This window comes from Melopsittacus undulatus, chromosome 5 (genome assembly GCF_012275295.1).
Source record: "Melopsittacus undulatus isolate bMelUnd1 chromosome 5, bMelUnd1.mat.Z, whole genome shotgun sequence".
Taxonomy (NCBI): domain Eukaryota; kingdom Metazoa; phylum Chordata; class Aves; order Psittaciformes; family Psittaculidae; genus Melopsittacus; species Melopsittacus undulatus.
The window spans coordinates 52,262,659-52,287,615 of record NC_047531.1 but is presented as its reverse complement, the minus strand read 5'-3'; the positions used below and the strand labels follow the sequence as shown (position 1 = coordinate 52,287,615).

The window sequence follows — 24,957 nt, the reverse complement described above, 5'->3', positions numbered from 1 at the left end:
CATTTTATTCTTTATGCAACTCTTCTGGCTGTCTAAAATCGATTTGGGTAGGGTGGTGGTGGTTGTTGTTTTCAAAATTGCTTTGGTTGGGGTTGTTGTTGTTTTGTTATTATTAGTATTAGTGCTATTATTTATTATTTCTTTTTATTATTATTGTTGATGTTATTCTTATTCCTTGAATGAATGGGAAGATACCGAGGTTGATAAGCCAAGTGCCTGTGGTTATCTGCACCCGTGAAAAGAGCAATGCTCTTGGCATCTATGCTGTTTTCCCTCTGAAGTTGCCAGGCCTGGTTTTCTCATGCCAGTGATAAGAAATGCACAGGTGTAAACGGACTTTACCTAATTCGTCTTCCCCTTTTTCTTTTCCTAGTTACAGATGAAAACAGTGAATCGGACAGTGATACTGAAGAGAAGCTGAAAGGTAAGCACGTGTGTGAAGAGAGCAAATGGCTTCTGTGTTCTTCCTTTGGAGAAGGAGTTTCCACTCAGAACACAGTGAGAAAACAAAGATCTCAATACTGCGGAAGAAAATCCATGGGCAGACTACAGTGCTCCAAACCAAACATCGGTTTCAATTCCCATCAAAGCTCTTTGCACTGACTTGCCTAGGAGATGGCTTGGCCACTGTGGAAATACAGTGAAGATTTTCTAAGTACACAGTCAAAAATGCGTGACCAGGCTGACAGAAGCAGTATTGCATGGGACAGGGTGCTCAGAAACCCAACTATACTTTTTCTAAGGGAGATAACCCACCAGCCAGACTAGCTAGCTGGGAAAACAGAATCACACTGTAGCCTTTATTGCTAGTTACAACTCCTCTACACTGGATGAGGTGGGATAAAGTGCTGCATTGCTTACTTCACTTCAGTAGTGCTATATGGTATACTTGTCTCCATAATAATACGCTTCTAAAACCTTCTTGTGCTGGTAATTAGCCCTGTAGCTGGTGGCATTGTAATCTTTACAGAAGTTATGTGGCAAACTCAAAGTCTTGGAAGAATTAGAATGCAAGATGGAAAGTCGCTCAGATTCCAAACCTTCCTGACTCACGTGCACACCTGAGCTGGGAGTAGGTCAGTGCTCAAGCTGAAAAGACAGGCATAAGTAGCAGTTGGACTCTGTGTCAATTACAGTGCATTGGGCTTAAAAGTGCTCATCTTTGCCCTCTTTCAAGCTTTTAGAACAGAAACCTCAGACTGAGTACCCTCTTGTGAGCATCGGTTTCCACACAAGAACTACTGTATGCCTTTGCTCTCCTCTGCATTGGGAAATATTTTATCTTTACTGCTGTGTCAGCAAGATCAAGCTGAAAATTGCTGCCACTGCGTATGTTTTGACAGGTTTTCCAGCTAGCCTGGATACAGGGAGAGAGAGTCTGCACCCAGGTTGAGCAGAGATTACATTCGCAACTGTCTTGAAACTCTATGTGAAATACAGTCTATGTTCAAGTCTAGCTGAGAAAGACAGTGTAAATGTGTCCAGGAAGATTCAAGCTCTTGTCTGTTAGTTGCCATAGCGAGTCATGTGTATCACCCTTCCTGTATTTCTCTGTAACATCTGTATAACTGCAGCTAGGAACCGCCTATAGAGGGGAACCGATGATGACCATGTGAACTCACCTCAAATCCAACAGCGTATGACTCTGAACGATATCCAGATCTATCTGAGTGACTGTACGAGTCTACATAAGTGTGAGCAGGAGCTCTGGCACTTGCTGGTTGCTCTAGCTGCACCTGCATTTTGCTTTATGCTTTGTTGAACTGTTGACTTCCTTATTTTTAAATAAGAAAGTGAGATGATTGAACAAGTCTCTTTTATCTGGGACTTTTGGGTTTGTATGTTTTACTTAACAGACTAAACACACCAGCCAGTTACCTCTGCTTAGCAAGTCACTGGACATCATCTGAGACACAGTAAATCATCAAACAGCAATCATCAGGCTGCATGTCAGAGCCATAAGTGCTGACCCTTAGGAAGGAAAAATGTTCAAAGACAAACTCTGCCATGATAACAGCAGTAAAATCCCAGTATCTTTAGTGTGTTGCACAGAATATAAACAATGCAGAGCTCGAACGAGCTTTTCAGAAGCACTCAGCATTGCTATGACATTGCTCCTTTTGAAGTCTCTGGTAAAACAGAAATCATTTCTGAAAACTTTTGAATTACAGCCTTGGAGCAAATAGGTGATGAGAGAAAGGAGTCTAAGCCATTTTTCCAGGGCTTTAACTATCCAGGGATTATTACACTCTCTGATTTAAGAGGCATCTCAAGATTGCTGTAAATTACATTGTCTGGAATAGTCCACAAGTGGCACAACTTTACTAGACAAAAGGTCAAGTGTCCGTCTTAAAGTATATACAGTCTTTCAGGAAGCCAAGGCTCCCAAGCAGACATCTTAAGCATTTGGAGTTCCTGCAGTATCCTGATGGTTGTTGTTTCTGTCAAAAAGTTGCACTGCCACCCGCATTCATGGGAAGCACAGATGTGAGAATGTGCTGTAGTCTCTGCTTGTAGTTAATTCTTTTGTAGTAGGGGTAAGGGAGGCATCATGGAGATTTAATTTGGGATGCAACTGTAAAATAAAGCAGGGGGGTGGTCTTATGGAATCTCATCTGGTCTCTTCTCAGCAGGCAGCTTTTCATTACTTTCCATGCTGGAATGTTTATTGTCCCACAGCTCATATGTGTTGCAGTTACAGCTTGCTTGGCAAATTTTCTTGTTTTCCTATTGTCTTGGGTGAACTTGTAGAAACATGGTCCCAAGAGATAAAGTTTAGGCACAGGAAGGACTGGCACGAGCCAGCTTTTCTGATTTGCACCTCTTTTCATGTTTCTTTGTTGTTGGCCTACAGCCCAGCCTGTGTTAGTGGAGCTGGGTGTCCCCAGCATTGCTTAGCCAGTGGAACTCTAGCCAGACCCAAATGCTGGTCTTGTAAAACTGTGGGGATTGCTACACGCAGCCTCCTCTGAACAAAGGTGATCAATCATCTAACTGTGCTGGCTTTGAAAGATACAGGTATGAATGCTAGGGTGAATGCCCAGACATTATCTGTTACATCATGTCCCATATGGATCTCAGTTTGGGTTGTCTTCAGCTCTAAAAGCTATCAATGAAATCTGTCTGCTGCCAAAACTCTTCAAGACTATGGCACTCACCAGATAATGTCCCATCTCTGTCGATATTTATAGTGCAGCTTCTAAATGGTTCCCACCTCTTACTCAGCCACTGATAACGTAAATACAGTGGTGTGGTGTCAAGGTTATCTGTAAGTCTCTGCAAAGCATTGTGGTGCTCTGTGCAAAGAGCTGGACCGTGTCACAATCTCTAATATTTTTCTTGATAGCTCACAGCCAGCGCCTGGTGCATGTGAAATCTCGCCTGAAGCAAACCCCGCGGTACCAAACCTTGGAACGGGACTTGATTGAGTATCAAGAGAGGCAGCTGTTTGAATACTTCGTGGTGGTGTCACTGCACAAGAAGCAGGCTGGGGCTGCCTATGTCCCTGAGGTTACCCAGCAGTTCCCACTGAAGGTGCGGTGCCTGTCAGGAAGGTCTGGCTGATATGTCTCAGATTGTGTGGTGCACTCACACAGCTGGAGAAGCCACAGGTTCTCTGTTGACTGCATGTGCTATCAGTAATCCCTCTGCTGTCGCAGTGTTCAGTGGGACTGAAGATAGAGGGTCTGCAGTCAACCCCTGAGAATTGTCATGGCATTCCTCAGTGTTGAAGGAGCAACTGATTTAGATCTTTAGCTGCCCTTGGCTGTAACTTTATGTAGCTGTTCCCTTTTTCCTCTTTCTCTGTAAAGACTGACACTTGGGAAAAGACACGTGTTCTTAAAGGGAAGGCACAGCTTTCACCAATAGTCTAGTTCAAAACAGGGAACGAGGAATGGGAGAAACACAGAGCCAGTGTGACAGAGCATTTGTAAATGGGTTGTAAGCAGAGCTCCCCTCAGACTTTAGTTCTCTCACAGCTTGCTGGAAGATGTGTCCCAGATTACAGGCACAATACAGCAGGGGCAGGTGCTGCAGATACAGGACTTGGTGGATTTGGAGGCACAGAGTTACTTTAAGATATCTAAAGATTAGGTGAGCCAGAATCAGAGAAATTTTAATATCTTCCAGGCAGAAGCTTAGCCTCTGTCATCACCTCTTCATTTGTCACAGGAAAAATATTTGAAGTCATTCCATCTCCACATGACTAATTGGAAACATTCCTTCTCTCTGTTCTGTTAGCTTGAGCGCTCATTCAAATTCATGCGCGAGGCAGAAGATCAGTTGAAAGCTATTCCCCAGTTTTGCTTCCCTGATGCAAAGGACTGGGCCCCCATCCATCAGTTTGCCAGGTAAGTACTGTTCTTTGTATCCTTATTTGTAACAAATGGATTTATATATCAAGCTAATTAAATGTGAGAGCTGTTATGGCAGAAAATTGGGCAGAGCCCTGACGGGTGTATTGGAAATGCAAAAATGTTGTGGGTTTGTTTGGATTCTATGTCAGAGACTGATTCTCTTTTTGCAGTGAGACGTTCTCATTTGTCCTGACGGGAGAAGATGGAAGCAGGCGATTTGGATACTGTAGGAGGCTGCTGGTAATTATCCCTGGTTCTTTTTTCTTTTCCTAGATATGCAGCCTTCTGTGGGGTTGGTGTTACTGTCACCCATTCTGGAAAGTGGAAAGCTGCTGCTCTTTCAGTGTAGAAAGAAAGAGTGGCAGCAGAGCTCTCTTCTGCTTTGCTCAGTGCCAGAGTCCCTCTCCAAGTAGAGTCCTCCACCCCACGCATAGCTCTTTTTACCTTTTACTTACACCAGTGCTTAATGTTTTGAGCATGGACTGTTTCAGTGCTTACCTGCCTCTCTTAGCTACTTAGTTGTCTAAACCCGTGCTGGTCCTGTAGGCTCAGTGTCTATAGAGCAGTCTGCCCTGCCTTAGTCATTTGACATAGAAAGGTTGTATTATACTGTAGATGTGCCCATTTTTCCCCACTGTTTCTAGCATACCAGGGTTTGAGCAAGACTTAAGGTATTGTCAGCAGCAGCGTGCTGTCAAATGTCTGCCAGTTTCTGAGCCAGCCACCGAGCTGCAGAACTGAGACCAGTCCCTTTATCTTTGCAGTAACTGACATTTTCTTGGTATTTTGTGTGTGTGTTTGTGTTTGTCTTGAAAGCCCAGTGGGAAAGGGAAGCGTTTACCGGAAGTTTACTGCATTGTGAGTCGCCTTGGATGCTTCAATCTCTTCTCTAAGGTGAGGGGGGTGCGAGAGGGGATTGTGGTGTAGGCTGAGGGGAATCTGAAAGTTAAGTCAAACCCAAAAGAGTGGGGATCAGGGGAGCTGATGCTGAAGAAAGGGCCTAAAGCGGTGTAGGCAAGGCAACCACGTGCTAATTCCAGAACATAGTTCTGCACAGTTCTAGTCCAAAACAGTTAAAAGAAAAACTAGAATGTCAGCTGCTGCCTTCTTCCTTCAGCAGAACCACCAGGACACCAGCACTGAGAAGTTAAAAGGTTGAGTCCTGACTCTGAGTGTGGTGGGGAGTTTGCGAATTGTAAGCTTTCCAGTGACCTCACTGAAGCTGGGTTTCTCTTGCTGAATTAAGGGTCTTCAGTTGCATCTTTTACCTTCTTCCTGATGACTCAAGGCTCCGTGTCAATGCTGGGTTAAGGAGAGACCATAGATGCTGGTGCACTTCATTCGTGGTGTTACCTTCCTCCTCTCAGTTTACATGTTTTTGTCTTCATGCCTTTATTTCAGATCTTGGATGAGGTTGAGAAGAGACGGGGCATTTCCCCAGCTTTGGTGCAGCCTCTCATGAGGAGTGTTATGGAGGCACCTTTTCCAGCTTTGGGGCGGACAATTACGATCAAGAACTTCTTGCCAGGCTCAGGAACAGAGGTAAAGACACCACTCTAGAAGGAGACTTAGGCCAGTAAGTGGTGCAGGACTGGTGACTAGAAGTTGTGACTGTGACATAGCACTGGGATCTTCAAGGACAGATTGTCTGGCAACTGTATGGAGAAGCTAGGGAGAAAAATAGGGAACTAGAAAGGGTGGCATGGACACTTCAGTGACCTCAGAATCAAAAGGAAATCGTATGTTAAAAATGAATGTAAGGACACAGCAATGCTAGTAAAATGAAAGAGGGCATTGGCCCTGAAGCCAAGTGGCACGGACTGGCAGGCCCCATGCTGCCCAGCACATGACTTTGGACCTGCTCAAGGCCCCCCATACTTAACTTCCTGAAGACAGGGTTCCTAGGATATATTTCAGCATCCTTAATGCAGAGCCACTGTTTTTGTGAGACAGGGCACAGGTTTCTGGTCAAAAAGTGACTGAAACCACACAAGGGCAATGTTGCAGCCTCTCAAAATGGCATTTTCACAACAGGGAGGTGAGGTTACGTGTTGTATCTCACACAGTGAGGGTTGTAAGAGTGCAGAGCTTTTGGGTGTAGCATTGAAGGACTGTGGGAGGGAGAAGGAAGCTAAATTGAACATAGTCTTGGCCATATTTCCTGTTGAGCATGCCTTGAATGTGAGAGAGAAGGAAGTGAGTGAATTGATAGAGGTTATGAGTGCTTTCAGCATAGGACTGCATGATGGCATTCTCAACTGAACTGAAAACAGTCCAGACTAAATTAAATTACTCTAGAGCTTATGCATTGTTGGTTAAAAATCTGTAGAATCCCAGTGCTGTACCATCAGGCTGTGAGAATGTTTCAGCTGTTTTGTTTCTAGGACCATTAATGTTCATTAATTATCTTCGTTGAATGCATAAACCCCACATTTATACAATGGGCAGATGACAGCATTGGGTTGCAGGTACTATGAAGAGTAAGGAATTAAACTTCAAAGTGACCTTGCTAAATTGAAGGTTTGGACTGAAACTCAATATGGACAAAAGCTGGGAAGAAGAAATGAACAGTCTAATTCAACATGGAAGTAACTGAGTGAGCAGCAGTACTTCAGAAAAGAAGTTGGTATAGTGGGCTATAAAGTGAGCAGAGGTAACAGTATGGTATTGTTTAGACAAACTCCTGCATTGTTAAAGAAGGTGAAGGGATGAATAATAAATAAGAGGTTTTCTGCATTCCAGCACTAGTGGAAATATATTTAGAATATCGTTTTCCAAAAAATGGAAACAGTAGGAGAACACCCCAGAAAAGTAGTTCCACTTACTAAGTGGTTTACAAAATGCAGTCAAAGCTAAAGAAAATTGCTTGCATAATCCAGAAAACAAAGGACAAAAGAGGACACATGATAACCTTTGAACATGCAAGAAGCTTCCTACAGAGAGGAAGGTGACCAGTTGTTCTGAGTGTATACTGAGAGTAAGACAACAAGTAGTTGAATTAATTTGCCACTGACAAGTTTCAGCTGCAGGCTTGGTGTTGGTAAGGATAGTTCAGAACTGGAGGAATGTTCTTGTGGAATTTATGAAATGTGTGGTGTTGGAGGCTTTCAAGAACAATTTAGATGAGCAGCTGTCTAAGATGAGTATGAAGTGAGAAGATGCTGTGACAGGAATTGGTATAGATAAGAAAAAAGCTCACAGACTGCTTTTCACTGTGACATATAAAAATGTGTAGTCAGTAGGTTAGACACACAGATTCTTGCAGTAAAATGAAAAACTAAATTGTAACTGTAAAAACAAGAGTTCAGATTTGGAAGGCTTCATGCCATTCTGCTGCTGGAATGCCAGAAAGGCTGGAGACCACTTTTAGCTAGGCACAAACTAGTTTTCCTCCTTGCAAAGAGCTCCCTGTTCTCAGTCCATTGGGAAGAACTTGTGGTTGGTCTCATGCTGTGCTCATAGGAGTGGACTCTGGATTGTCTTTGTCTGGAAGAAGGATTTGTGGGAGGTCTTTGGAAAGACTCTGAGGCCTTAATGCTATGTGGTGCTTGCCAGCACAGTCAGTAAGGCTTGTTAATGGTGAAAATACTAGTTGGGTGTTTGTTTGCCACAGTATAGGTGGGCAGCAAGAGCAGACCTGTGGTCTTTTTCTCTCCAACAGGTCATTGAGCTGCGGCGGCCTCTTGACTCCAGGCTTGAGCATGTGGATTTCGAGTCCTTGTTCACATCCCTCAGTGTGCGACATCTGAGCAGAGTCTTTGCTTCCCTGCTTCTGGAGAGGAGGGTGATCTTTATTGCAGACAAGCTCAGGTACCCTCTTGCATTTCCTTAAACTAAATGCTGCTTTGTTCTTTTTTCCTCCTCTGCTCTTTGCTAACTTTGATCTAAGTAGTGTTGTATGTCCCAGAAGTGGGGAACTTAGGTCATGCACCATCATTTTGTTGAGCAGCTTGCAAAAAGTGTGCTGCTTCTTGTCCCCAGGGAGAACCAAATTCCCTTTCCTCCAGGCCGTTTCAGAGCAGATCACTAGTGCTAAGAAAGCAAAACCCCTTCTTTTGCTCCATAATGCAGCAGCGTTCCCCACTGAGCTTTGCTGGAGTTTGCAGGGATCAAGCCTTGGGCAGAGAACGCTGTCACTTCTAGGTTCTTCTCTGGTGTCACAAAATCTCTTAAATCTTCAGCTTCTATTTTGATGTTGCTTTCTGAATACTTTTTTCTTGTGTGGGATGAAAGTGAAGGATGCAGTGAGGGGGAATGAAACAGAGGACTTCCCCCTTCTATTTTGTATCTTTCAATTTGCTTCTTTTCCGTAAGTTTTCTTTTTTTTTTTTCTTTTGCTCTCCTAAGTTATGAAAATAGGCTCAGGTTTCTTTAAGATCTTGTGCAGCTGGTGGCTGGCAGCTCTCCAACCCTTGAAGCACTTGAGGATTCAGTGAGGAGAGTTCGCCAAGGCTGGGGAACGAAAAGCTGCCTGGATGAGTAATGACACTTCGGAGCATGCTCAAGTTTCAGGAGTGTACAATGCCCCTAAGCTGTCTGTTTTCACAACTTTCAGGCAGCAGGCTGCAGCTCTGGGACTCAGAGCTGGGGCAAAGAATGGGGAGGCCCCTTCTACAGGAAAGTGAAGGGAAAAGTTCATGCTGCAGGGATCCGGGGCTCTCTGCAAGCAGAGCTCAGGCACTCTCATTACAGGAGTAGGAAGGCTGAAAAGAGGGGACCTGTAGCATCCAGGCAGCACCGCTTGCAGTTTTTGGCAACTGCCTTGGATCACAGAGGGGAAGATTTGCCTCTTCTATAGTCACTGATACATTATATGCATAGATACTTAGTATTGTGGATACTTAAGCCACACATTTCATGCAGAGCATTCAAACTTGCACTGAAAATTAGAGAATTCTTCCAAATGCTGTCTTTCTACTTAGTATATATGATTTATATGATAATTTAGGATGACAGGCTTTGCCACTATAGAGAGGGTCCTTAGGAATGAGTCCCGCTGCCCAGACCTGTAGAGTGGGAAACAGCTATAGAATTGTAGTTCCTAGATTCTTTAAATATACCATAAACAGCCCTCTTCTGTGAAAAGAAGAATTGTCACGTTTTAAAGAGCCAGAGTCTGTTTGGCCACAGGGCTCAGATTCAAATATTTACTGTAGATTTGCCAGCTCTCTACAAGACTTTTAATATTAGATATTTCTGAGAAGACCTTGCTCTGAGCAATTTCAGGAGAGTCTTCTTCTTTTCCTGTTACAAAATATGAACTTTCTCTGACTCATTTTTGTGGAGAAAACACTTGAAAATGACCCCAAAGGACTGCAGAGGCCTGAAAAACAGAAAATAAAGGAAATAACCAACAAAAATAAGTATTTTAGTCCAGTCCAGTGACCTGAGTGCAGTGCATTGGTGAACCTTTCATAAGGTCAATAGTCGCTTCTCCTCACTGTAAATTCCATGTTTTGAAAGCTGACAGTATTGTACCTACGCGATCTGTCCAAATGATACTTTTCCTGGGACAGAAACACACTGAACTCAAGGAATATTGAATGGTATTTATTTTAGCAGTGAAAATTCCAATTTCAGAGGAAAGAAAAGAAACATTTTTTGGCAATAGCTTATGGGAAGAAAGAAGAAAAAAACCTGATAAAAGCAGCTGTTGGAAACTGCTCAGAGGTTAGGAATGCCCGAAATAATCCAGCTGGGATGGATTAATGGGGAGAGTGCAGGTGACATGGTGAAAGATGCATAACAAATTGCTTTTATCATTCATCTTTGCAGTTCTTCATGTGGGCCCTGTCCATAACTACCTGTATGTGTGTGTAAAGGTGTGTCTGGGTGTGAGTGACAGAGTTAATGCTGTGTGCAATTTATTTCCATCTTTTAATTGCTATAAAATCAGCCTGTGGGAAAAGAAAGCCAAAAGGTCTCTTGCCAAATACTGTGTGAACTGTGAAATGTTTTCAAGCTGAGCCAAAAAATGTATCTAACAAGTGTACAGCAAGTGAAATACTTTGTCTTTTCCATCTTTAGAATGAACATTGAGTGTTTTTTAAAGACCTGTCAATCCAGAGCTTGGCAGCGGAAAAGGAAAGAATTTGGTTTATTAGTTTTTGGGTGGGTTCTTTTTCCCTCTGTTGCTGTGGAAACTGGAGTATACATAGCCTTGCCACCCAGGGAATTAACTTTGTTAAAACTATGTTTGTCTGTGTAGTCTTCCCTAGCTTTTATTTGCTCCTGCACCATAAACTTTAGTGCAGGGGCAGTGGAGGCCATGGCAAAGGTTAGGCCCTGCAACAGGAGAGTTGCTTTTGTTTCCAAGTGATGCTGCCTGGCATGCAGTTTGAGACACTGTAGACCAACGTTTTAGAAGGAATCTTCCAATAAAAGTGGCCTCATTTCACAAGGCACCTAGGGCTGGGCAGTTTTTACTGGTCCAAGGGAGAGACGGGTCAGATTCAGAAGGCTTTTTGTATCAGGAGAACTTACACAGGCTTAAAATCAAGGCATAGTTTTTCCAGATCTCCTCAAAAGCCTTTTGTGGATCTGACCAACTCAAGCAATTGCCTCTGTCCCTGCCAGAAACCGCAGCTGTGTCAACAACACAAAGTGGTCATTGTTATCAAAGGCAGATCTGAAAGAATTAGACACTTTAAATGTGGTCATCCCCAGTAAAAGGTAATTAATCATCAAAAAGAAGCCTTTTCCATGTGCTACGAAAACAAATCTGGGACTGTGAATCCCAGCCTCCTAGGTTCTTCCTTTTTGTACTGTGGTTAGGGAGAAGAAGTCCAAGCATGCATTTCGGGTCTCAGATAATAGTGTTGTTTCTTCAGACCATCTTTAATCGCTTCCTCACCTGCAGTAACCTGCCATGTCGGTGGGAGGCAGTGATGGTCCCCACTGCCGGTGGAGTTTGGCATCCTGCTGTCAGGATTTGCAGCAGGGCTGTGCAAAGTCAGGGGACAATGTTTGGAAGCTCTTGCGCCTGGTAAATGTTGTAAAGCAGATCTGTGATCCATCATAAGTAAATCCAGATGTGACACAGTGTCAGAAATCCAAAGGTGTTTGTAAAATGAATCCTCCTGTAGCAGAGCTTATAAAAAAAGACAAGAAAAACCCCACCTAATCAAACCGTCTTAAGTTGCCAATGCTGGCATATTTTCAACAGTTTAGTTAGTGCAGAGAGTGAAGGGCATTGAACCCCAAAAGGAGGGATGGATTCAGTAATGTTTTTCAGAAATCATGAAGTATCCTCAAAGAGGGATTCAGCTTGGTGAGCTTTTTAGCATAGTTGCTGGCCTTGGGAGCAGAAAGCTGTTAAGTCTGTAATCAGTTTAGAGTTTAGAAGGAAAACAACCAAACTGAGCAGCCAGTATCCTTCTTTAGAAGCTGCTGGAAATTGACAAGGTGTCTTTTTGAGCATGTCAAGATAGCTTTCCCAGGAAAAGAAGAAGAGTTTATATAGTTGCAGCTCTTGTGTTCAGATTCTGTATTGGCCACCCCTGTTTGAGGTGGCTACCAGAAGCAGCAGCTTCATAGGGTGCTATGTGGTAGGGTTTTGCATAGGATGCTGTGTGGCAGGAAGACCTGTTATTTGAGCAAGCAAATGTTACAAATTGCTGCAGTATTGTTGTTCTGACCAAGGGTGTGTGCAGCCAGAGGGATCTGTGTGTCAGTCTGTCTCCAAATCAGCCCTTTAGGGAGGGATCTGACACAGTTCTTTGTGTACTTCGGTACTTTTTAGCTTCTATATTAGCAGTATCTCAGTCTCTCCTGCAAGCTCCTGTGCAAGTTACATCAGACATGGTCTGCACTAGGTAGTGGTGGCATCTGGAGTGCACCAAGCAAAACACAGCATCCTGTGTCAGTATTATTCCAATGGCAACAGTCATCATCGTGGTTATGGTGCATGTGTCCTAGGATGTCAGGGTTTCGGTGGGAACATGGGCTGTAGCTATCTAAAGGCCCTGGCTGCCTGTTTGGTATATACTTACTGTTTTGAGAATGCATTAAACTGTTCTGGTGGTGTTGTGCATATCAACTGTGGTTGATTCTGTGTACATCTCATAGAAAGAGGCATACAGAACTTCAGTGGCCATATTCACCTTCTCCACAGACAGGTATATGCTGTGTTATGACTGTGATATAGTTTGGGGGGTCTGCCCCATCACTGCAGGCTGAAGAGCATATGGTTACACAGATGGCATAAAAGGGAATTTATCCTGTTGGATGTTTTGCAAGGCTCTGTAGCCATGGTGTGAATCAGCAGTCCCTTAGTGCTTGTTGCAGTGCTGTACGCAAGAGGAAGGAGCTTAGGCTTGAGTCATTCCAAAGGACTGGAGCTCTGCTGGGCTTCTGGCAAGCTGCAGCTCCCTGAGACTATCTGCAGAACAAGTCTGACTGAATCAGGTGTGGAAGAAACACCTCAGTGTTACCTCCTCTGTGTCCATCTCTCAACTGCTGTGCCTTCAAAGGAGTCTCGCAGACCTCAACCCTATCAGTATTGTTCTGTGAAAATGTCTTCCTCAGTGAGAAATGTTTCAGAGCAGCAATCACTAGGATTCATCCTGGAGGCGATGAGGCATTCACAGATGGAAGGGTGGAAGGGGAAGCTATCTTTACTTCCCTCTGCATGATGCATCCAATTTCAGGCTTACACAGCTTTGTCTGTGACTTCCACTAACTGGACCTCAGCCATCTTTCCTCCCACTCAATCTCTCACGTACCATGTGTACTCACTGGGACTTGAGAGTAGGGTTGAGGGAAGAGCAAGGCACCATAAATATAGCAGGAGACAGCATGCCGTCATATCTTACCATGCCATAAATAACCTTGCACTTCAGCTGCTCACTGTTTCTCTGTGGAGCTATCTGGGATCACAGAGATCTTTCTCACTGGTTTTCAGGTCCTGTCTATAAAGTTCCATCTTTAGGCAGGAAAGCCAAGGATTTGTGACAGAGGTGATACTTCCAACACTTCCACATTCAACCTTCTCAAAGAAGAGGAAGTCCAGGGGTGGTGGTCTAGAAGAGTAATGCCACAGTGCTGCAAAGAAGTGATGAAAGGAGTTCTTTCAGCTTTCAGCATGATGCTGCTGCTGTTATTATGCTGCTATCAGTCAGAAATTGTGGAGGGGAAAGCACACTCTGCAGTAATGGGGGGAAAGAAAAACCCCTGCTTTTGAATCTGCTAATGTTGCCTGAAATGTGCGGGTGTGCAAGTAGCTGAGGCTCAAAGGAGGCATTTTTTAAAGTATCTCATTAACTTGGAGTGCACTTGAAAGATGGCACATTCACTTTGTTGCAGTTCCTTTCAAGATCAGCTTGTATGAAAGGTACAGGACAAGCAATCTACTCTACTATTGTTCCCATGCCTTTTCTGTGTGGGTTTTCTTGTGTTTGAGGGTTTTTTTAATGTTCCTGTTTGTTGCTAGCTCTATGTCTTCTCATTATTTTAATTTTGTTTCTCTCTGAATCTACCATGCATGTGTGGTAGACACACATGGGCTTGCTGAGGAGGGCAGGCTCTGCTTGAGAGCAGTGATGGAGGGGCAGGAAGGAATGTGGAGAAGGAATGGGGTGCTCTATGACCTGTCTAAACAAGTATGTGGAAGTGAGGGGGTTTTCCATATTTAAAGGCTTAAAGCTACCAGTCTGTTGACACAGCCTTTGCAGGGTTCTCCTCTCTTTTTATATAATATCTCCTTAAGAGACAAGCCTCTGGGAGTGCAGGGAGGGGAAACTGTTCCCATCTTGAGAGACTTTCTCAGCACACAAGTCCCAGGTGTTCCTCCCACGGGCCTATTCCCTGCCTGTTGCAGTCCTAGATAATATTTACTCATCTCTAAAAAACATCATGTGTTTAATGATGTTTACTTCCCGATTACTTCATATGGTCACACTGATGTCCCAGCAACCATAGTTGTATTCTGCTAACTGAACTTACCTGATGAAAGCCAGCCAGCTGTAGCCCAGCCAGACCACTCTGCTCAGTGTGTGTTAGCATTGCAGCCCAGGGATTCAAATCTACCAGACTTAGCTGGGGTGAGGGGGGAGCGAAAGCAGGCTCCATTTTCGAGTGAGCTCGAGCCCACACCCATCAAACCCCTTCCCTCTCCAGTCAGCAATAAACTGCCAGATCCGGGTTGCTGAGTGTAAATTCCCCCATGGAGTTTAACAGGAGCCAGCTGGGCATCTGGCTGCATCAGCCTCCTTCCCCTCCTCCAGCCTTCAGAGACCTGGATGCTAGTAAAACAAAATGATGTTATATACAGGGTTTACAGTGGCGAGCCTTCCCCCTCCCTTGACACATACAAATGCTTCCAGACCCAGAACAGATTAGTAACTGGTACCCTGCAGCAGGCTCTGCCATCTCTGACTGCAGACCCTGCCTGCCTCCTGCTAGAGAGCTGATAGGGTTTCTGGACAGACCCCCTTGGAATTTGTCAGCAGAGGCACTTTTGGCTGAGCTGCTGGTGGCATTTGAAAGAGGAAGAAGGAAGTTCCCATGAAGTATGGGGCAGCTTCCTCCAGGAGCTAGCCATGTGCTCCCCTCCTGCACTTTCACTCTCCTGTGGTTCTGAGGAGTCTTGGCAGTCTCCTAAAGGTGTGGGCTGCCTGGCTTGCCTCAGCTGGAGACTGCTCCTTCCTCCTTCCACCATGCTCTGGCTTGACTGCTAGGAAGCTATCATATGATTCAGACTAATAGAAATGCATGCCATTGGCATGCAATTACTCCAGCTAAGGGCTGCCCAGAAGCAAAGCCTGTATGCTGCACAGGTAGAAAGCCAAGGGGCAGGGCTGGACCATGACTGCAACAACCTGCAGGAGCACCTCCAAGGGACCTTGCAGGTGTAGATTGTGCCAAGGGCTTTGCCAGAGCATCCAAGCAAGCTGTCAAGCTGTGCTGACAAGAGTATGGCAGGCAGGTATGTGGGCCACAGTGCAGCCCAGTAGCTAGCTGTTGTAGTGATGGGGCTGTCTTCTGCATGCCCATGGCTGTGTGATGTCTGTGCTGGACAGTATAGCCCCTGGACATTCAGACCCGTGGCTTTCCCATGCTACATGAAATGCTGTGGGAGAATAAAATAATTTCTTTAATAGAAGCCAGTGCTGTGGATGACCCCACATCCGTCTAGTCTTTCCCAACAGGGTACTGGAACAGCCGATGCTGGATTCAGTGGGACCTATTTTGTTGTCCAGAAAGCAGGTTCATGCCTGGTGTGCAGTAAACCACTCCACATGCTCAAGAGAGATACTGTGTGTGTGTTCAGGCCTGGCTGTTTGGTGGACTGTTCCACAAATCAAGCACAACAATGCCAGTTCCTTTCTTGTGTTTATACACAAAAGATACAAGGTAATGCACTCCCAGTTACATATAATTAGAGCAACCTACGTCTAATCTACATATGATATTTGCTCATTCCTTCTAATCACTATGCATGCTCAGAGGAGGGGTCCTCACCTTGGCTGGACCCTCTCTGACCTGTGGGTGTGATATTTAGTGTTACATTGAAGGCAGCTGACTTCACGACACCTTAAGTTTCTTTCATTGCCAAGCTGGTTAATTGAATGGTCACTTTGCCAAGCTGTCACATAACCTATCCATGATATAATCAATCCTGGATGTTCTCCTTGGATCTTTTAAACAGAATCAAGTCTTGGTTTTACTCACAAATTCCTTAGTGTTACTAATGGTCATCTTGACCCATGTGCAAGATACTAATACCTACAATACCTATGACTACCATCAACACATGTACAATACATTGTATCAATCTCTTGGCACATGCATGTGGGCTAGGTTAGGAAAGCTAAAGCCCTGACAGAATTGAACCCAAACAAGGATATTAAGGCCAATGGGAAAAACTTCTATAGGTAAATAGGGGATGAAAGGAAGGCAAGGGAAAATGTGGGACCCTTCTGGAAGGAAATGGGAGGCCTGGTCACCTGGGACATGGAGAAGGATGAGGTACTCAATGAATTTTTTGCCTTGGTCTTCACCAGCAACAGCTCCAGCCACATTATTCAAGCCACAGAAGGCAAAGGCAGGGACTGGGAGAATGCAGAATCGCCTGCTGTAGGAGATCAGGTTCAAGAGCATCTAAGAAACTTGAAAATGCATAAGTCCGTGGGACCTGACAAGATGCATCCATGGCAAGGCATTTGACACTGTCCTGCATGGCATCCTTGTCTCTAAACTGGGGAGGCATGGATTTGACAGATTCACCACTCAATAGATAAGAAATTGGCAAGATGGTTGCACGGTTCTTTATCCAAATGGAAACCGGTGATGAGTGGTGTTCCTCAGGGGTAGGTACTGGGACCAGCGCTGTTCAACATCTTTGTTGGCCACATGAACAGTGGGATTGATGCACCCTCAGCAAGTTTGCTGATGACAAAAGTTGTGTGGTTCAGTTGACATGCTGGAGGGAAGGGATGGGATCCAGAGGGATCTGGACACACTTGAGAGGTGGCCAATGCCAGCCTTAGGAAGTTCAACCAAGCCAAGTGCAAGGTTCCACACCTGGGTCGGAGCAATCCCAGGCACAGCTACAGGTTGGGCAGCGAAGAGATTCAGAGCAGCCCTGCAGAGAAGGACTTGGGGGGGTGTTGGTCGATGAGAAAATGAACATGAGCCAGCTTCAGTGTGTGCTCGCAGCCCAGAAAGCCAATCGTGTCCTGGGCTGCATCAAAAGAAGCATGACCAGCAGGTCGAAGGAGGTGATCCTGCCCCTCTGCTCTGCTCTCATGAGTACTGTGCTCAGCTCTGGGGTCCCAACACAAGAGGGATGTGAAGATGATCTGAGGGCTGGAGCACCTTTCCTGTGGAGACAGGCTGAGAGAGTTGGGCTTGTTCAGCCTGGGGAATAAGAGGCTTTGAGGAGACCTTAGAGCAGCTTCTAGTACCTAAAGGGGCCTACAAGAAATCTGTAGAGGAGCTTTTTACAAGGGCCTGTAGGGACAGAACAAGGAGGAATGGCTTTAAACTGACAGAGGGGAGATTTAGATTAGATATTAAGAAGAAATTCTTCCCTGTGAAGGTAGTGAGGTATTAGCACAGGTTGTTCAGAGAAGCTGTGGCTGCCCCATTCCTGGCAGTGTTCAAGGACAAGTTGGACAGGGTTTTGATCAATCTGGTCTAGTGGAAGGTATCCCTGTCCACAGCAGAGGGGTGGAACTGGATGCTCTTTAAGATCCCTTCTAACCCAAACCATTCTATGATCTTTCCTAACCTGGGCTCCTATCTCAAGTCATTGCATCTGAAGCTGGTGTCAGAAATCTGGGAAAGCCCTTAGTAATTGCAGAGATCAATCAGGGAGCAAGTGAAAGAGCCCTGATTTCTAGGATGTCACTTATCTCCTGACTGATCAGCCATTGCATTTGATTGTGTTTCATCTTCCAGCACTCTTTCCAAGTGTTGTCATGCCACAGTGGCACTACTGTACCCCTTCACCTGGCAGCACACGTACATCCCTGTGCTGCCACCTTCCATGATCGACATTGTGTGCTCGCCCACCCCCTTTCTCATCGGCCTGCTCTCCAGCTCTCTGCCCCGCCTGAAGGAGCTCCCAGTGGAGGAGGTGAGCCTTGCTTTTGGTTGCTTCCAGTGGGCTGAGTTGTTTTCTCTCCCAGAAAGGCTGCTTTTGAGAGTCTGCCTCGCAGCATGAAGAAGCTGAGCTCTCATTCTCCTTCTCCTGTGAGCATGGGGTGAAGGAGGAGGTGGATGTCCCGCGGGGAGGTGGGGGTCTGCACCCTCCTTGTCCACAGTTTGGGAAGCAGGGGACTGGAATCTCCCACGAAGGGGCTGCTGTGGGGAGGAGATGATTTGATTACAGTTTCTGTTGTTTCTGCAAAGTGCTGTCTAGGGGATGAGCACAAAGTCTGGCAGGCTTGAAGTGTGATTTCTACAAATTGGCCAGGGTAGCTGCCCCTCTCATTAACAGAGGTGCCTAATGAACCAGGAAGTAATTAAGAACCAGATTCATGGTGCACTCAGCAAGGCTGAATGTAGTCAAGGAGGCATTTCCCTCCCAGCCCAACCAGGGGACAACAGTGAAGCACATGGGGACAAAAGATGGGGCTCAGACCCCAGGGTGGGGTGAGGAGTGATGTCCTGTCTTGGAGGATAGCCTCCTGCTGTCCAAGCTGTGCAACATTGCTGGAAAGCTACATCAAGGGCTGCTTTCTTGTCTCAAGCTGACTGCTGCTCCAGCTGTGGTGGTGGGGAGGAGGAGCAGAACTGGGCTGAAGCATTTCCTCCAGGGCACTTACAGAGTAAGATAAACTCTGATGATGGAAATAATGACTTTTTTTAATTCTTGCTCTTTCATTCCTAGGTCCTTGTTGTTGACCTTGTAAATAACCGGTTTCTGAGACAGGTGAGCACAGTTATATCATATACTTCATTTTCTCTCCCCTTTTCCCACCACACCTCACCTCCATTTGTGTTGGCTGACCTGCCTGGATGGATGGATTGCTTACTCTCGTCACAAACTGATGCAGCATTTGTGGTTGGCAGCATTATAGGGGTTGCTGTGTGATGTCAGCATCCCAAACCTTAGCTGTTGAGGGCCAAATCATTGTGCATTCTCTCTTTGTTTTAAGAGGGGAAACAGTGGCACTTGAGCACTGTGGGTCCTTAAGCGGCATATTGGAAGGCTGAGGGCAGAGCTGGAAAGCCTCAGCTCAGCACTGTCTGCTAGGGAGAAGCACAGGCTCTTCCAGGCTGTGTCTGTCAGTCCATCTCCTATCACATCCCCAGCCCTGAGGGGGGGAATAGAGCCATGATGATTTCTTCAAATCCTTCCTGCCCAAGGAGTTTGTGATTTCTCACTCCAGTCCTTGCACTAGGTGGGTCATAAGAAGGAAGCTGGTACATGAGAGCCTGTATTATGCTCTGCAGATGAGACTGACTGCTGATTTTTACTTCCCTTTATTGCGGAGAGGAGTAGGATATTGAAGGGAAGAGAACAGATGAGTGAGCATAATCCTGGCCTGGGAAGCTATTTTTGCCTCAGAGCTCTTTGGCAGATTGCTGAGCAGTACTGTCTGCAATGAATCACAGAATCATAGAATCAACTGGGTTGGAAAAGACCTTTAAGATCATCAAGTCCAACCATTACCCCAGGATTGCAGAGACCACCACTAAACCATATCACTGGGGGGCTCATCTACATGGTTTTTGAACACTTCCAGGGACGGTGATTCCACCAGTGCCCTGGGCAGCCTGTTCCAATGCCTGACCAACCTTTTGGTGGAGACTTTTTCCCTAATATCCAGTCTAAATCTCCTCTGGCACAGCTGGAGGTTGTTTCTTCTTGTCCTCTTGGTCTCTACTGTGCCTTACATCCTGTGAGTAGGATGGGATGAGTGCACCTCCTGCTGCAGGGAGTAAGATATAGTGCAAGCCACTCCTTTGGTGCAGTTCTTGCCTGCCAGCTGCCTTAGCTGCAGGGATATGCTTTACCTCGCACCTCGCTTTTGGAGGTTTAAGGTAAACCAGGCTGTCTCAGCCAGGGCTGTCAGGAGCTCGCACACAGTCATGGGCAGTTCCTTGGCTCCGTTGCTCTATGGGAGCTCGCCTCAGTACCAGGATCGATGCAGAGCAGAACTGAGGAGGGGGTTGTGCTCACCTGGCTGCATGCCAGCATTGTTCAGATAGGTCCTCTTTGTGGTGTTGTGAGTGCTCACAAGTGGACAGTGAGGCCATGGGAGAGCCCTGCCTGATAGCCTCTTGGGTTGGACATCTGAAATTCCTTCAGGATAGAGGAGTATTTGGGAAAAGACACCCCTTTTCTCCTTCCTTTTGTGCTTCTTGATGGTCCTGCACTGGGATGTGCTGGGACTGTGCCAAGCATACTATACTACACCTTCTCCCTCTCCTTCTTCCTTTCCTCACAGTTCGTTTTTAGTGCTCCCCCTGCCGTGCTGGGGACAGGATAGGAGCTGGGGAGGAGAAGGTCAGGGGCCAGCTGTGTCCCTGCCTCAGGCCCTAAGCAGTTGGCTCTGTCTTACAGATGGAAGATGAGGACTCCATCCTGCCCCGCAAGCTGCAGGCTGCCCTAGAACACATTTTGGAGCAGAGGAACGAGCTGGCAAGCGACAAGGAGGAGGGCCCTGTCAATGGCAAGCAGGGTAAAGCACAGTGCCTTTCAGCTTTAAACCACGCCTTTTCCTGCTCCTTTTTCTCCTGTCGCTTCTTAGGGGAGAACTAGGCTTGTACTGATTTTCACACCAAAGAAATTGGAGGTAGGTCAGGAGTTTGGTTGAAGCTGTATTAAATATTCCATTGCACCTAGGACAATTCTCTTTGTGTGAGGAGAAGCAGTACTTGCCCCTTCCCAGTTCTGTCCCTGTACTCCTGTGTGTGAGGCAGGGAGGGTGGTGGTCCCACAGGCCTCTCTCTCTCTTCTGCTCACCCTGTGAGTGATGCAGGCTCCCTGGGTGGACAGTCCACCCACAGAGCTGCAGGTTACTGACCAAAGGGACATTCTATGCCATGTAGCATTATGCTCAGCATTTAAAGCTGGGGGAAGAAGAAGGAAGGACGGATGTTCAGAGTGGTGGGGCTTGTCTTCCCAAGTAACTGTTATGCATGACAGAGATCTGCTTTCTTGGGGGTGGCTAAATACCTTCCTGCCCATGGGAAGTGGTGAATGAATTCCTTGCCTTGCTCTGCTTGTCTGTGCAGCTTTTGGTTTACCTGTTAAACTGTCTCTATCTCAACCCACAAATTTTCTCACTTTTCTCATTCTCTCCCCATCCCACTGGAGAGAGTGAGAACCAAGAGAAAACTTGGTGGTTTTCAGAGCAGCAGCAGCCGGTCCTCTTTGTAGGATGCTGTCTCTCTTGAGCAGCTTTTTCTGCCCAGGCTGGATCTGAAAAAAGCGAGGGAGTTTGTACCCAGAGCTATTCTAGCATGTCCTTGCAGCAGTTTCCTCACCATTGCCTCTTTGTTTTCTCCTTAGAAACCAGCCCGTTGAATGAGGTGGTGTCCGAGGCCTTTGTCCGTTTCTTTGTGGAGATTGTAGGCCACTACTCCCTCTTCCTGACCCCCTCCGAACGAGAGGAGCGGACCCTGCAGCGTGAGGCTTTCCGCAAGTCCGTCTCCTCCAAGAGCCTCCGACGCTTCCTGGAGGTCTTCATGGAGACGCAGATGTTTGGGGGCTTCATTCAGGAGCGGGAGCTGCGGAAACAGGGGGTCAGAGGTGAGGGGCTCTGCTCAGGCTCTGCTATTATGGAAACTCTGCTGTTGCTCCTGTGAGAGCTGGCAGATGCTCACCAGCTGCCAGCTCCATCCCCAGCAGCGTGGCTGTAGGCTGCAGTGTCTGTGCAGGGACACCGGGAGGGAGGTGGTGGGGAAATGCTTGTGCAGGCTGATGGTTCATTCTGACACCCCAGCGTAGCCTTTGAGAAGTCACTTGGGGATTGGTTTTGTCTCTGTTTCCTTATCTTCCCAAAAGGGAGCATCACCCCGTAGGAACACAGTGAGATATAGTGTTTGCACAGTGCATGTGAACCAGCTGTTGGAGAATGGGACTTTTTTGTGTGTGATCTGATAGTTTCTCCTTGGGGTTACAGGCACACTTCACCACTGAAGTCAGGGACATAAGCAGTATCCTCCATATGTGTGCCTCTTCTGTTCAACACTGAATTTCCACCAGGACCATCACAGAAGGGTTACACTGCTGGAATGACATTTATTCTTGCAGTCCCTTATGTCCCCTTCCTATGTCTAGAGGAAGAATGGGTTGGATTGGTTATGATGTCTTGGCTAGTAGAAAATGTGGATGCTTCTGTGTGTTAAAGAGCTGCTTCTGTTGCTTAACTCCTGGTATACCACACTCCCAAGGTCTCTATTGGCAGCTCATCCAAGTGTCTCATCCCTGCTGCTGCTTGGTGCTGGCCTAGCAGTTTCCATCCAAGCACTAATAAGCAGCGGACACTTGAATAGGTGGCTGAGTAAAAGGGGTTTTGCAGCATGGTAAATCCTGTGTGACAGTTCCTCAAATGACCTACCTCACTCTCTGGACTTATCTGTGTTTGTACCAGAATGAACAGAGTTTTAGTGCAAGGTACAAAAGGAGTAGGTGGACCAAAGCTCCTGTCCCAGATTTGGGCTCAGCTGGTGAAGGAGGTGGAGTGAGTCATTCCCTTTCATATTTGTTGGAGAGAGAAGGCCACACACAAAAATGCTCAGAGGGCTGGAGCACTCTCCTATGGAGACAGGCTGAGAGCTGGGCTTGTTCAGCCTGGAGAAGAAGAGGCTCAAGGAAGATCTTAGAGCAGCTTCCAGTGCCTAAAGCGGCCACAAAAAAATCTGAATAGGGGCTTCTTACAAGGTCATGTAGTGGTAGGAGAAGGGGAAATGGCTTTAAACTAAAAGAGGGTAGATTTAGATTAGATATAAGGAAGAAATTCTTCACTATGAGGGTGATGAAACACCGCCACAAGTTGTCCAGAGAAGCTGTGGCTGCTCCATCCCTGGCAGTGTTCAAGGCCAGGCTGGATGAGGCTTTGAGCAACCTGGTCTAGTGGAAGGTGTCCTTGCCCATGGCAGGGTGGTTGGAACTACATGATCCCTTCCAAACCAAACCATTCTGTGATTCTATTTTCAGTAGTTTATTGGTAAGCTGGGACAGTGTTCTTTCAGCTGAGCATTCTTACTTTTATTTATAGGGAAGCAAAATAGATGTTGACTTCTTTTTTCTGCAGGTCTGTTTGAGGTACGGGCTCAGGAGTACCTGGAAACACTTCCCAGTGGGGAGCAGAGTGGAGTCAATAAGTTCCTGAAAGGCCTAGGTAAGGAACCAGAAAAACCCTTGGCTTCTCAGGAGGCTTGGGCTTCTTGATGTATCAGATTTAGCAGCAGAGAAGCTGCCAAAAGGTGTCAGGGCTCTGCTCGTGACAGCGTGTGGCTTCCTGCAGAGCAGTGCTCTGAGCCTGGAGTGATCAGAGCCCAGCCATGGGAGGCTATTGCCTCTGCCTCCTGAGCTGCTGCTTGTCTGGAAGCTGGTGGAGAACCAAAGACTGGACCAGGAGCTACATCTGAGTCTTTCAAAGGAAACAGGTGGATCTGGGGAGGCAATAGATCAACCAGTGACTTGGGGGTGGCAGATGCAGGTCAGATGGTGATGTTTGGGAATGACACTTGTTTTGCCTGTCTCTGATGGGAATCCATTTTCCTTTCTTGATCTCTCCAGGTAGCAAAATGAAATTCCTCCACAAAAAGTAAGACACACATCCTCGTTCCACAGAAGAGAATGGCTTTATACCATTTAACAGCAGTACATCAGACTATTATCAACCATTCCCATTCAGCCTGCTCCCAGGAACCAACAGCCTTGGGCAAGCTGGCCGCAGCTGGGTTGTGCTCACACAGACATGTGGTGCCACAGGAAGGTTTGATGGCTGCTGGGCTTCTGGGACAGGTTTCTGGATATATACAGTACCATGCACTGGACCAAGTACTTTCTCTGAACTCTGCACTAGCACGTTGCAGGCATCCCAACGGATTGGATTTCTTAGCTAGTCAATTCTTTGTTTTATTGTATTTTTCTATTTATATTGGGGTTAGAACAACTATTAACCAGTGACTCTTCTCCTGCCTCCTCTCTGCTTGGTGCTGCAGGAGGCCAAAGTGGCACTCCCATGGGACTGAGCAGGCAAAGCTCAAGCACTGAGGAGGGGAGAAACAGATGTATGGAAATAGGTCTCTGCAAAGCGACGGCTGCAGGGATGATACGAACTGACCAACAGGAGCTCCAAGCAAGGGAGAAGGGTGGGAGAGAACCACTAAACCTACTGAGGACATGATGGGCCAGCCAGCTCAGTGGAGACCTGTGCCAGGGGGATCTGGCACGAGGAGAGGCCTTTCCTTATGCAGTGTAATTAAAAGCGAGTGGTGTAAATGGTGTGCAGACCCTTGGGTGCTTTCGGGAGGGATTGAGCTGTGTCTGTCCACCAGCCCACCCACCCAGTGCTGAGCATGAGCTGGAGATCTAGCAGCTGAGCCTTCAGTTTGGCTAAGCCCTCTGCTTCACCACGGGCCTCATTCCCTTGCCTGGCCGCTTGCAGGGGGAGCCCAAAGTGAACTCACCCACAGGTGAGTTCCTGAAGGTCAGATGGGCTCTCCTTTCCCAACTGGGGTGTTGCTGTCAGGGAGCATGGTAGGAAACATGCAATGGGAGAGTGCCTGCTGCTGCGTTCTGTGCTTCTGGTTGGGCAGGAGGTCGGACCTCCTGCTCATCTCTCCTCCATCTTTTTCAGTCAAGTGTTAGGGGAAGCATGTGGAGGTCAAGGTGGGGTGAGGGCTCTTTTCTAACTGGTACAAAAGCTATTTCTCTTGCATTGCTTGTGAGGACAGTCAAGAGCAGCTGGAGCATCCTTTGGTCTCCTCTGCCCTTTGGAGAGGAAGGCAGAGGCTAAGTCTACTATGGCCTGAAGGGAAATCTCTTCCCCAGTTACGTGTGCAGGTACCTTGGCTGTGGGCACCTGTGTTACACTGGGCTACAGGGGGCCACCAGAGGTTTTGGAAATGGTCCATGTGCCATGGGGGGCAGCAGGCTTTTCCAGGCAAGAGGGGTGTGTTGACCAGCTGT

The 24,957-nt window shown here is 46.6% G+C and overlaps 1 protein-coding gene across 1 annotated transcript in view; it reads left to right on the top strand.

The window, feature by feature from the left end:
* The window catches only part of DENND2A (DENN domain containing 2A), a 60,825-nt gene extending 36,558 nt beyond the window's left edge, over positions 1–24,267 (top strand). Inside the window, exons 8-20 of the mRNA XM_034062906.1 lie at positions 374–424; positions 3,347–3,534; positions 4,243–4,352; positions 4,529–4,598; positions 5,175–5,252; positions 5,760–5,900; positions 8,020–8,168; positions 17,760–17,937; positions 18,694–18,735; positions 20,374–20,491; positions 21,325–21,564; positions 23,072–23,158; positions 23,560–24,267. Coding sequence (XP_033918797.1) covers positions 374–424; positions 3,347–3,534; positions 4,243–4,352; positions 4,529–4,598; positions 5,175–5,252; positions 5,760–5,900; positions 8,020–8,168; positions 17,760–17,937; positions 18,694–18,735; positions 20,374–20,491; positions 21,325–21,564; positions 23,072–23,158; positions 23,560–23,591 — 1,484 coding nt within the window. The 3' untranslated portion in view covers positions 23,592–24,267. The remainder of the gene's footprint in view (positions 1–373; positions 425–3,346; positions 3,535–4,242; positions 4,353–4,528; positions 4,599–5,174; positions 5,253–5,759; positions 5,901–8,019; positions 8,169–17,759; positions 17,938–18,693; positions 18,736–20,373; positions 20,492–21,324; positions 21,565–23,071; positions 23,159–23,559) is intronic.
* Positions 24,268–24,957: the final 690 nt, after the last annotated feature.